This window comes from Amblyraja radiata, chromosome 17 (genome assembly GCF_010909765.2).
Source record: "Amblyraja radiata isolate CabotCenter1 chromosome 17, sAmbRad1.1.pri, whole genome shotgun sequence".
Taxonomy (NCBI): Eukaryota; Metazoa; Chordata; class Chondrichthyes; order Rajiformes; family Rajidae; genus Amblyraja; species Amblyraja radiata.
In genome coordinates, this window is record NC_045972.1 from 3053424 (window position 1) to 3067513 (window position 14090).

At 43.5% G+C, this 14090-nt stretch overlaps 1 protein-coding gene across 1 annotated transcript in view; it reads right to left on the reverse strand.

The window, feature by feature from the left end:
- The window catches only part of phlpp2 (PH domain and leucine rich repeat protein phosphatase 2), a 136391-nt gene extending 122734 nt beyond the window's left edge, over positions 1-13657 (reverse strand). The window contains exons 1-2 of the mRNA XM_033035629.1: positions 13135-13657; positions 3625-3923 (exon numbers count right to left, since the gene is read on the reverse strand). Of these exons, the coding sequence (XP_032891520.1) occupies positions 3625-3923; positions 13135-13332 (497 nt within the window). The 5' untranslated portion in view covers positions 13333-13657. The remainder of the gene's footprint in view (positions 1-3624; positions 3924-13134) is intronic.
- Between the last annotated feature and the right edge of the window lie 433 nt (positions 13658-14090).

The window sequence follows — 14090 nt, forward strand, 5'->3', positions numbered from 1 at the left end:
ATCTAGTTCATTACGCAACACCAAATCCTTGTGCCCAATGGGCTAGGCCACATGCTGCTCTAAAATCTTGTAGGCATTCTACAAATCCATTCTCTTAGGATCCAGTACCAACCAGATTTTCCCAGCCTACCTGCATATTGAAATCCTCCACGGCCGCCGTAACATTGCCTTTCTTACATACCTTTTCTATCCCAATATAATTTGTACCCTACATCCTGGCTGCTATTCAGAGGCCTATATAACTCCCATTCTTACTTTTGTAGTTTCTACCCACAAGGATTCTACAGCAGATTCAACATCATTTTTTAGGAATTGGATTCCTTACCAACAGAGTTATCCAACTCCCACTCTGCCCACCTGCCTGTCTTTTTGATAAGATGTGTATCCTTGGATATTCAGCTCTTTCAGCCATGACTAACACCCACAATGTCATACCTGCCAATCTCTAACTGCGCCATAAGCTCATTCACCTTGTTTTGCATACTGTGTGCATTTAGATACACCTTCAATGCTGTATTCACCACCCCTCTTCTCAAATTGATCCTCCTGTTGCCTGACGTTAAACTCTTATCCCTTCTAAACTTTGTCCTATTTGTTATTCAGGAAACTTCAGTAACATCTCCTGTGTTCTCCGTCCCTTTAACATTTTCCATACTTTTCCAAGTAGGAGGCTGAGGGATGACTGAGGTTTACAAGATCATGAGGGGAATGGATAAAGAAAGTGAACGCTTTACCCAGTCTTTTCCCCCCAGTTTAGAGGATTCTAAAACTAGAAAGGTATAGAGTAAAAGGGGTCACATTTCAGCTGGTTTGAGATTCCAGAGGAAACTATAGAAGTGATACAATTAGATACAAATAATGTGGAATGATACATGGATAGATACATAGACAAAGATGCAGTAGGTCTTTCTGCCCTTCAAGCCAGCACCGCTGATCATCCACAATCAGTACCCCATTCCCGCCTTCTCCCCATACCCCTTGATTCCGATAGCCCTAAGAGCTCTATCTAACTCCCTGAGGCAGAGAATTCCACAAATTCACAACTCTGTTATTCTAAATGGTCTACCCCTTATTCTTAAACTGTGGCTCCTGGTTCTGGACTCCCCCAACAAAGGGAACATGTTTCCTGTATCTAGCGTGTACAAACCCGTAATAATTTAATATGTTTCTATAAGATACCCTCTCATCCTTCTAAATTCCAGTGAAGGGTTTAGAGGGCCACAGACCAAATGCAAGCAAATGAAATTAGCCCAACATGCCAACTTGGTCAGTATGGACAAGGTAGGCTGAAGGGCCCGTTTCCATGCTGTGCAATTCTATTACTATGCATGTTGGAGCAGTAGGACTTTGAATCATACTCACAATTGAATTCAATATATTTCAAAGAAGTTCAGTAGTAAAAAAAAATAAATCAATACAGAATCAATACTCAAACAGCAATATTAAAGGCAAATAATATCAAGGAAGAAACTTTATAAAACAAAACAAAATATCACTGCAAAAAACCTTAATAAGGACCCAAGTAGAATGCAAAGGCTTTTAATTGTGTAACCATGGGTAAAAATCCTGAACTTATCATGGGTTCAGGGAGCAGGCTCTCACTGGCTCACCTTGCTGCGTGTAACTATGATGCAGCAGCTCAAAATGGTTAGTTTAAGGGTTAAATTACATATGTTGATTGCATCCTTGTGCAAATTAATTGAATCAAGTATATACTCAGATATAACGTCAAAATACATGGCACAGGGCTACCTTTCATTCATTATCATTGCACCATTATGTCTTTAGCACATTATATATGTCCACCATGGCTCTTTTACCATGTCGTTGATATGGAATCAACCAGATTCTGACAGTTTGAGGATTTATTCATGTCAATATCACAGCTGATTTTTGGTCTTGATGATCCTCTGTCTTGTGGTTCAGTCCTTTCCTTTCAGTCTTGCCTTGTTAATTGACCACTAATTTATAATCGGATCCATGCCAGGCGTGTTACAAGACAAGACAAATCGTCTGTGGCATGATGCACGGTCTTGCCGGAATATCCCAGATCCATATGACAAAGTCTTTGTCATCTCAAACTCAGGACATCATCATTTCAGGATGTTTGATGAACGGATCGATATGGCATTTCTCACCGGCTCTCTGATTATCTAGAAACATGTTGGCTACGTTGGCCCTGAATCTGGAAATGTCTTTCGTCACTGAATGTCCATATTCTTTATTAATTAGGGCCCACTGGTATAGTTTCTTCTACATCGCATCAGTTAGAAGTTGTTTTTTCAGGTCTTCTGGTTACATGACCGAATTCAACAAGGCATTGGTGCATAGTAGTTAAATTTAGAGACCCCTGCTGTCTCCAACTATTTTTTCTGGGCATTGATTGTCTTTCTCAGATCGTTCTTCTCGAATCAGAAAGGCCTCATCTCTTGGAGTCGTCTTCCTTTTACAGCCGCACTAGCCTATCCTCTTGGTCACTAGTGATCTGGTTTCGATCCCTCATTTGACAATCCTGGATTGAGAAGCTTCGCTCATCCCAACCAACTTTGAGATCTCTCCCTGTGACTTTCAGCAATGTTGATGCAAGTTTATTTGTTTGCCTCCTTGGAATGATATCCATTTTGTGAATTGCTTCATATATATTTAGTGAATTTCGTGCCAAGTTCTTCTCAAATGATAAAAAAGTGTGGGGTGGGAGGGGAGGATGATGCAATTCTGACACAATACTGGTGTAAGATTGTTATTTTGGCTTTAATTTATTTTGAATGTTATTGGTTTTGCTTCATGCTTTGCTTGTGTTTTCAGTCACTTGTTAAGTTGCAGACATGTTTGTTTACCATTTCATCCCCTACATTTCACACATCTACATTTATATCATTTCCAGACCATTCTCATCTAGGTGTGTTAATGCATTCCATCTTCACACTTAATTATTTGATTCTTGCTCATTATTATTCTAGTTTTATTTATCTATCTTCAACTTCTTGTAATTTTATTGGTTCTTTTCATGGATTAGGTTAGTCTATTTCTGTTGGATTTCTCCATTCAGTGTTCTGATTTGATGTTGTATAACATTAATTTTTGAAAGATAGGCACAAAATTCTTGTGTTTCTCAGTGTGTCACGCAGCATCTGTAGAGAAAATGGACAGGTGCCATTTTGGGTTTGGACCCTTTTATCTTTGTGTCTATCTTTGGTACAAATTAGCATCTGCAATTTGTTTTTATTACTTTTTTCTACACAATATTGCATCATCCATCTAATTGAAGGCAAATTTCACAAAAATTAATACCCAGAGAATGAAAAATGGCCAGAAACATTTTAGAGTGATTTATAGGGTTTCAGAAAAATATCAAGAAATTATGGACATAAACTCATCATACGAAAAAATAGCAAAATGAGCCCCAGATTCAATTAATTTGCACGAGGATTTCCTTTCCATCAATCTCAACTCCTCAGTCAAAAATAACACACTCATAAATTAAAATTCAAAGCCCTATAAAATGATTTGATGCCCAAATTTGGATTCGTCCAAATAAAGTGCAAACATTTAAAGCTAAAAAAATATGCATAATAAAATTCCGTAAGCTACATGCAAATACGCAGTGTTTGATGTTTTTCCTACCTGATGAAATCACCGTGGAGCTGCAGGTACAAATCATCACTGTCCTGAGTACACAGCTCTGCTGTTGTAGTTTCAGTGCTGCAGAGTACTAGCTGAAGATCTGGGCCAAATGATGAGGAAGTGGATAGTAGTAACGTGCCAGAGGAAGAGGTGGAAGAAGCATTTGACAATACCATTTCCTTTCCATGAATGTACACACAACCTCTCCTTACATCTGCTTTGAGCCACTCTCTTTCGCGTAAACCCAAATGACTCTTCTTTCCAAGGCAACTCCTGCTGGCATTGCGCTTCATGTTCCTCTACGAAAGGAAAGATAAATAAATGCTATTAGAACAGATGTGAACAATGAGAAGACACTTGTTTGCTAACACTCAAAGCTCAGATGGGCATAAAATAATGTTGTAAAGTAAAACAATCTCTGAAATAAACTAAATTAAAATAATCTCTAATATTTAGGAATAAAATTTGGGGAAGCAAAATTGAGCAGGAACGCATGATTTTGTTCACATTCTGGTTGTTCTATAAAGAATTTTCAGAGCTTCTCAAATATTACACAATATATTTTTTTGAATACTAAATGTTCGGATTTACAAACCCTACTATATTCACCCTCTGCAGAAGTACAAAGATGTTTTTTTATTGAAACACATTTGCTTCACAAGGTTTTAAATTAAAATTAACAAAATTTGCACACAAAGACTTCTCTTATGAAAATTGTTTTTTTTTTTTTAAATTACTGGCGAATAGGAAAAACCTTGTAAGGAACCAAAAGAATAATCTCGACTCCTAAAATTCACTGAAGCAAAAATGTACTGGCTGAACCAGGATAGTCTCGAAGAATATCTAGGTGCTTCCAATTAAGAGAAAATATTAAATCAAAATTAAAACATGGCTTATTTAAAAAAGGGAAGAATTATCCAGGCAAAACATCCTATCTTCAGGGTTCGGAGACTGTATCCGGAGATATAGTGCTTAAATACATCAACAGTTCAAATATAACTGCTCCAATGACTCTCATCCTTCTAACAAAACTGAATTGTTAATGTTGTGAAGCAGAGAGACATTTTACTACAGCACAATATTTAACAAATCTGTCAATTCTATGGAACTTCAGTCTACAAATTTCCAGAAACATGACAGTATCTCTATAAGTTACAAATCCTTACCCAAGGCACAATGACCTATATTGAAATAAATCAAAAGCACATTATATTTTACAAGGACAATAAAGGTGCATTTCGACTGCTCAGCAATTACAAACAAAATGGGATGTTTCACAGCACCTGTCAATGCATAATGTCATTGACCATTCTCTGCTTATTGCATTCCAATGATCTTATAAGTAACAAGTAATCACATCATCTATAGACAAGTGCAACTTTCTGGTAACTCCACTGGTCAAATGACAATCAAATGACTTGGACATGAATGGAGATGGGTTGGTGAATAGGTTTGCTGATGACACCAAAATTGGAGTTGCTGAAGTCAGCGAGGAAGACTGAGAAGATACTGCGGGATATAGATCAGTTGTGGTGAAATGGCAGATGGAGTTTAATCTGAGCAAGTGTGAGCTGTTGCATTTTTGGAAGTTGAATGCAAGGGGGGAGTTAATGGCAAGACCCTTAACAACATTGATGTGTAGAGCGATCTTAAATCCCAAGTTCATAGTTCACTGAAGGTGGCAGCACAAGTAGAAAAGGACGTAAACAATGCTTGCCTTCATTGTTTAGTTTAGTATAGAGATACAGCCCCTTCGGCCCAGCGATCCCTGTACATTAAAGGGATCGCAGGTGGCGCGCAAGGATTTTGTGAATCCCAAAATCCTGGGGCGCCATGCGCTATCACGCGTCACTGTCTACGCCGCCTCGCCACGCGCCATGCGCACGTAAAACACGGCATGCGTGCGTCGTGACGCGTAAATGATGTCGCGTAAAATACGCCGGTGGGACAGGCCCTAACACTATCCTACACACACCAGGGACAATTTATATTTATTCCAAGCCAATTAGCATACAAAAGTGTACATCTTTGGAGTGTGGGAGGAAACAGAAGATCTCAGAGAAAGCCCATGGGATCACGAGGAGAACGTACAAACTCCGTATAGGTAGCACCCGTAGTCAGGATCAAACCCGGGTCCCCAGCACTGCAAGTCAGCAACTCTACCACTCTGTGCCACCGTGCCGTCCTAGTAGCGGTATTGAGTAAAAGATTCAGGAGGTCATGATGCAACTGAATAAGACTTCAGTTAGGCTGCATTTGGAGGGTGCAGAGGTGGTTTACCAGAATACTGTCTGGATTAACGGGTTTTAGCCACAAGGAGATGTTGGACAAACTTCAATTGTTTTCTCTGGAATGTCAGAGATTAAGGAGAGACTTGATAGGATTATATAAAATGAGTGGCATAGTTAGCGGACACCGTCAGGCCCTTTTTTCCCCCCTAGGGTGGAATTGTCCGACATTAGAAGGCAGAGCTATAAATGCGAGAGGGGCAAAATTTAAACAGATTTGCGGGCAAGTTTTTTTTTTACTGTGTGTGGCGAGTGCTTGGAAGGTGCTGTCTTTACATGGAGGCATGGAAGTGCAAGGAATAGAGGGATATGGATCACGTACAAGCAGATAAGATCAGTTTAACTTGGCATCATGTTCAGCACAAAGATAGTGGGCCGAACTGTTCCATGTTCAAATCCCCGTAGTACATTTCAGTTTACACCATCACGTGTAATTCCACATATGTCAGAATTAAATAAATATTGTAACACAAGAGGGCGCAATTTGGTTCATGCCAACTTCCAGCAGAGCATCACGTCCCAACAAATTCCCCCCCCCTCTTCCTTCCTTAATCTTCCAGAAGTCCCATTGATTATATTCTGCCTCATATGCCATTAACTCAGCTTGCAATCTCAACATGGACACACCCATGGTCAGGAACTAATCCAAGTTGATGTGATGCAGCTACTCTACCTGTCATTGTGCCGAGAAAAATTATAAACCATTCCCCATTAAGCTGAAAATACAACTTTCAACTAACTTTCTGTGTCATTAGTGCTCTTATCATAATGTAATTCTATTAGTAATGTCAACTTCCAGCAGAGGTGGGGGCGGGGGGGGGGAGACGATGGAGGGGGGGGGGGGGGAGGATGGGGGGGTAGGGGAGGGGCGCAGGGAAGGGCGAGGGAGGGGGGGGAGGCACGGGAGGGGGGGGGGGGGCACCGGAGAGGGGGGGGCGCAGAGCACAGCCCCCGCTCGCAGACCAGAGCACAGCCCTTTTGCTCACTACGCTCCTTCAGCTTTATTCTCGCGGCCGGTGATTGACAGCGGGTGCCGGAATGGGGGTCACCATCCAGTTGAACAACAGACCAATAACTTTTCTAATATTTCACCGATCGGAACAAAACTTATTTGATTTGCAGCAGAGGAGAATGGTGACTAAGGTGGCAAAAATTCGTAGCATTGTGGGGGACCGTTTTTGCACAAATTTAATTACAACGCAGACCGGACGGTAGTGGTCAAGATGAGAGTTTTAGTAATAGTATAGATTTTAAGTTACCAATGGACAATACACATTTCCATAACTCTTAAGGTATTCTCAAATGGATTAATTTTAAATAAATAAACGCTTAGATACGCAAATAAAAGGTTAATATTATGGCAAAGTTCTACAGATGGTGAAAATCTGTTTTTTTTTGTATTTTCAAAAATAAATTTTACTCTAATCCTACTCCTGCAATATTCCCTGACAAACATCTCACTGTACTGGGAGACCAAGTTTCATATAGACTATAGAGTGTCTTTCACCAATTTGATGGTCTTCCAGCAGTACTGGATGCCCATGTCCAAGTGCGTCCCTGGAAACAGCCCGTAAATCAGAAAATCCGCTTATGGAGCTGTTCGGGATGAACCAAGACAAGGACCCTTATATCCTTCTCCAGACCTTTGTTGCAAATCCTCACTCTGCAAAGAGGTGGGCAACCATCTCCTCTCCAGAGGAGCAATCTCAAGGGCAATGTGCATTAGTAGGAAGACATAGGTGCAGAAGGATTTAACTGGGAGGGCTCCTCTCAGTCAGTCAAGCAAAGTCTTGGTGCCTGTTGGTGAGTTCTGGTGGTGAGTCATTTCGCCAGGCAAACTGGACAGTCTGCTCAGGTAACCGCCCATAAGGATCCATAGAGTCCATGTCCTGCAGTTCCTGCAGGATGTTCAGTGCTAACCATTGCCCAATGGACATAATCACAGGTGTTGGTCTGGAAGAACCTTTCTCACAAAGTACGGGTGGTGCAGTAATGTCCAGCTGACTGTGACATTGCGGCATTGGTGCAGGTAACACCGTGTATAGGCATAACCTCAGCAGGTGATGACACTTGGTGCCCACATGCTTTGGCTCTACGCACAGACAGATGCAGCCAAACACGAAGATGGCCATCTGAAATCAAACAGAAAAAACTGGAAATATTCAGCAGGTCAGTCACCATCTGTGGAAAGGAACCGAGTTAAAATTTCAACACAATGATTCTGATCAATGGTAACTTGTTGACTATCATAAGTTTTAATATGTTTGTCACAAAGCGAGAAAATGTCCCCTATATTGAATTGAATTGAATTTGAATTGAATTTTATTTTTGTCATTCAGACCTTTCGGTCTGAACGAAATTTCGTTGCCTTGCAGTCATACATATAATAAAAATGACAAAAACACACAATAAACACAAATTTAACATCCACCTCAGTGAGTTCACCAAGCACCTACTTACTATGATGGAAGGTAAAACTCTTATTAATGTTATGTCTGTATTCCTTCTTTATGTGCTGCATTGGCAAGAAGCATTTCACTACACCTAGGTGTATGTGACTAATAAATAACCTTTGAACCTTTGAACCTTTGAAGTCTTAAAGTCTGTATAAACTCAAAAAGAAAGCATGAAGAACTGCAACAAAGCCTCCTGACTTTCATATTTTGAAATTTAATTTTAGAATGCCACAGAGAGACACAAAATGCTGGAATAACACAGTAGGACAGTCAGCATCTCTGGGTGACGTTTCAGGTTGATACCACTACCATTCCCCTATTCGCTCCATCCCACCCCACAATTTGAATGAATAAGTTTATTGGCCAAGTACACATACAAGGAATTTGCCTTGGTGCTCCACTCGCAAGTAACAACATGACATACAGTAAACCATTAAGAACAAAACATAAAACATTAAGAATAAAACATTATAATTTAAACATGTGAATTAAATAAAATACCAGAGCAAAAGGAGGCTGCAGACTTTTGATTATTGAGTAGAGCTACTGCTCATGGGAAAAAAAGCTGTTTTTATGTCTCGCTTGATGGTTGAGCCAAACCAGACCATGATGGAGAAGGTGAGGACAGACTCTACGATGGCAGTATAGAATTGGACCATCATTGCAGGGCTCGAAATTAGCGATTGCCCGGGTGCCATTGACCACCCAAAGTGCCGCCGGGCAACCTATATGCCGAGTTATTTTGCCCGGCTTGGCACGCAGATACTGGATTATACCGATAGACACAAAAAACTGGAGTAACTCCGCGGGTCAGGCAGCATCTCTGGAGAATAGGAACGTGACGTTTCGTGTCGGCGGCGACTGTATTGCGGGGCAAAGATACTAGATGCGTGGTGACGAAAGGTCGGAGTGAATGACGGGCCCCAAACAGCGGCAGCAGCGGCTGCGACAGCGGCTCCACTGCCTCCTCCTCCTGCACCCCACCCACGGAAGGAGGCCTCCCTCTCTCTCCCTCCTACCCTCCGGCCTCGACGGCGAGAGGGGTTGTTTTGAAAGCGCCATTGGCGGATTTGCAAGCAGCGGCAGCAATCGCCCTGGGGAGGGGGAGGGGGAGGTCTCCTTCCAACGTCTGAACCAGCTGCACCAAAGATCCTATAGCTATAGGATCTTTGGGCTGCACCGCTCGGCCCCGCACCTTCCTGTCGGCTGGCGGAGGAGGGGAGGCGGTGGCACTTTGGCGTTGGAAAGGGACGGCCAAGGCAGCGTGGCGATGTTGTCCGAGGAGCGCTGACTTCCTTCCTCCCCACCTCTTCTGCCCCCCCCCCCCCCTCTTATCCTGGGACGCCTCCTCTCCATCCTGCGCCGATCCCCATTCCCTCCTCTATTCAGTCCTCACTGACAACCCCTGTGCTCCCCTCCCCATCTACCTCCCCCCCAATCTATTCATCACCCTACCCACCTCGCATTGATTCTCCTGCCACCCCCCCCCCCCCCATCCATCCTACACTGGTCCCCCAATTCATCCTGTACTGACCCCCCTTCCCATCCATCCTGCACTTCTCCCACCATTCATACTGCACTGATCCACCCATTCATCCCATACTGACCCACCCTCCATTTACCCTGCACCAATCCCCCCCATCCATCCTGTAGTGATCTCCCCATCCATCTTTTACTGATCTCCCATTCATCCTGTACTGATCCCCTCATGCATCCTGTACTGATCCCCTCATTCATCCCGTACTGATCCCCTCATTCATCCTATACTGATCCCTCATTCATCCTATACTGATCCCCCATTCATCCTATACTGATCCCCTCATTCATCCTGTAATGATCTCCCATTCATCCTGCACAGACCCTCCGATCCACACTGTCCTGACCCCTCCACCACCATTCATCCTGTACTGATCCCCCCCATTCATCCTGTGCTGATCCCCCCCCCCCTCCCCTCATCCATCCTGTACTGATCCCCCCCCCCCCATTCAAGAAGAATGGGGGGGATCAGTCTGAAGAAGGGCCTTGACCCGAAACGTTGCCTATTTCCTTCGCTCCCTAGATGCTGCCTCACCAGCGGAATTTCCCCAGCATTTTTGTCTACCCCTATTCATCCTGTACTGACCACCCCCCCCCCATCCATCCCGTACTGATCCCCCCCATTCAACACCACTGACATCCCCCGTGCTCTCCCCTCAATTTTACATATACTCCAACCAACACGTACTAAATCAGCTGCTTCAATCCATCCATTCCGCACCGATTGCCTTCTCAACCCCCACCATCTATCCACCCCGCACTGATTCACACATCCCCTGACCCTATTGTGCTTCATGGTCTTCAGAGCGAACATTGACTATGTTTGATAACGGAATGCAATCAAATGTGTTTTAACTCCCAATGTTATTATTTGTTTTGACACCTTTAAACATATTATCAAAAGAACATTTGCTGCAGTTATGTCCTTTGGCCATCTCTTGTCAGTTAGTGTAATGTTTAAACTGTCAGATGGGTATAGTCGGTTTTAACAGCTATTATCATAAAATGCCTTTAGAAATTTCCTTGCAACCTGTATATTTTGTTATGGATAAATTATGTGGGAAGCCAGAGTGTTTCTGTGCCAATAGCAATAACGACCCATGCTATGGCCATGTCATGGTAATCTTCGGTCCTTCACAGAAAACATGCTTGCATCAATCTGTAGTGTGCATGGTTAAGCATATATGTTATCATGGTCCAGGATTTATTGACGCAAGTTGATCATACGCTGAATAATCCAACCACATTTGTGTTTGGAAGTGGAAAGAAATAATAGAAATTGCAATGTGTAAAAAGAGTTGAGATACTGTATTATAATTTTGCTGCATGTCATTGTGGTACATATCATGTCTTGATTGGTGAATATGTTTAGTTTGTGACTTTATTTGAAGCAGAAATAATATGTGAATGCTTCATTGAGCATAATTTCGACTGGCAACTACGCACTTCGTCCGAGCACATTATCGCACATGTCATGCAAGCCGTCTTAAATGACCACCTAAGCTGTGATTTGGCAATCTGAAAAGCTGCCAAGGTTGCCCGGCTGGCAACAGGGGAAAAAAGTTAAGCGAGAGCCCTGCATTGCCTGTGGCAGATTGTGTTTCCTCAACTGATGCAAGAAGTACATCCTCTGTTGGACCTTTATGACTGTGAAGTCGATGGTTGCCCCCCATTTAAGGTCCTTGGAGATGATGATTCCAAGGAACTTAAAGGACTCCACAGATGTAACTGGTGTTGTTGACGGTGAGTGGGAGGGAGGGGAGGGGGAGGAGTGGGTGGAGTGGAGGGGAGGGGGAGTAGGGGAAGGGAGGGGAGGGGAAGGGAGGGGAGGGGGAGTGGAGGGAGGGGGAGGCTCTCCTAAAGTACTTTGAAAACAGTAATATTCCAATAAAACAGTAATATTCCTCATCTCAGTTATATTTTTTTAATACATTAGATAACCTGGCCACTGATGGATCCTACAGATTTCACAGGTGAAACTGGAACAATGCATAGACGTTTTATGAGAATGTTGCCAGGACTTGAGGCCTAAGTTACAGTGAGAGATTGGGCAATTTAAGGGCCTGTCCCACTTGAGCGTCATAATTTACACATCACGACGCGTCGTAAGGCGCGCGTGTCGCGTGCGTGGCGTGCATTGCGCGCGCATGGGGCATGGTGGCCAAGGCAGTGATGCGCGGCAGCACGCGGCGCCCCAGGATTTTGGGAATCTCAAAATCCTCGCGCGCCACCTGCGTGACACGCAAATGACGCCCAAGAGGGACAGGCCATTTAGGACTTTATTCCTTAGAGCGCAAGAGGATAAGGGGTGATCTTATAGTGGCATACAAGATATAACTAGTATTAGTATTGCACTATATTTGTTTATTTATTGAGTATGTGTGAATGTGTATATATACACACACTGAACTTTTTTTCTCTCCTGTTGTGTACTGTGTTTACATGTTCTGTTATGCTGTAGCAAGTAAGAATTTAATTGTCCTTTCTGGGACATATGACAATAAAACACTCTTGACTCGAGGGGAATAAATAGGGTAAATGCAGAGTATTTTACCCTGAGTAAGGGAAACAAGAAACTGAGGACATAGGTTTAAGGTGAGAGGGGAAAGATTTAATAGGAACCCGAAGGGCAATTTTTTTCACACGCAGGGTGGTGGATATGTGGAAAGAGGTGCCAGAGGGAACTATGAGAACGTTTAAAAGATATTTGAACAGGTACATGGATAGGAAAGGTTTAGTGATATGGGCCAAATGTAGGCAGATTGAACTATACAGGGTAATCGCTGGCCAGCGCGGACTCGGTGGGCCGAAGAGCCTGTTTCCGCGCTGCATCTCTAAACTATACCCAACTAAACTAGAGTATATGTTGAATCTTGGCTGGCATTGGGCAAGATGGTCTGAAGGGCCCGTTTCCATGCTGTATGACTATATGATCATGACATTCGATCACATACGATCATGGTGTGAAAGTGCGCAAACAACGGTATTTAGCTTAAATTTATCTTATAAATGTTTATGCAATACGTAAAATACATGAGAATAAAATTAATTTGGAAATATGGCAACCAATGTAAATACAGAGTATATACATTTCCAATATTCAACCAACTATTAACAGTTCAATTAAATGTAGTGTCACCGTTAATTTTCATTGCGTTTTCTGTTCAAAGACCACAAATCCGCTGCATTGCCACAATAGTGTAAAACATATGCACCATAAAACGTTTTACCTTTAAGACGCGCACTGGCCTCCCTGCAGCCGCCGAGCTGAGGTTGCAGCCAGGCCCGGCCTTCGCTGGTGGACACAGCGGCTCCAGCGGCTCCACCGGCCCGGCAGCCGCACCGTCTGCGACCGGCCACTTGGGCTCCACATCGCCGCCCAGCTTTGCCGCCTCCGTGTCCGCTGCTGACGATGACACCTCAGCCATTTGTAGTTAGAGCCGCATCCAAAACAAAATCAAATAGAGCCAAGTGGGCGCGCGGTAGCGGTAGAGAGAGAGAGAGACTCTGCAGATGCTGGAACCTGCAGCAAAATAACAAACGGCTGGAGGAAGCCAGCATTTGTGGAGAGAAATGAACAAGCGACGTTTCGTGTGGGGACGCTTCTTCGGACTGCAGCAGCAGGAGGGAGGGAGGGAGGGAGAGTGACTGAGTGAGGGAGGCGGTTAGTGGCCGAGCTCAGTCTGTGCTCGTCGCCATGATGCCGGCGTCACTCGTGCTGGAGAGGCGGCGCGTCGCCTCCGCCCGCGCCACAGCCTCATCTGCATATGCCTCATGCATTATTCAGCAGCCCCTTGCGTCATTTGCATAGTGACCCTTCTTCAGACAGAGTCAGGAGAGAGGGAGACAGAGATAAGGAAGTTTTAGGTGTAAAAAACGAGACGTCAAGGGGATGTGGATCAAGGCAAATGTAGAATAGATCATTGTTAGCTTGGAGAAGGTGACAACAAAACATACAGAGATAAAATGTAATCGGGGACAGTCTGACTGGTCGGAGAATTAGGAAGAGGGAGGGATGGAGAGAGAGGGAAAGCAAGGGTTACTTGAAGATGGAGAAGTCAATATTCATACAGCTGGGGTGTAAACTGCCCAAGCGAAATATGAGGTGCTGTTCCCCCAATTTGAGCTGGATCTCACTCTGACAGTGGAGGAACCCGAGATATACATAGATACATAGAAAATAGGT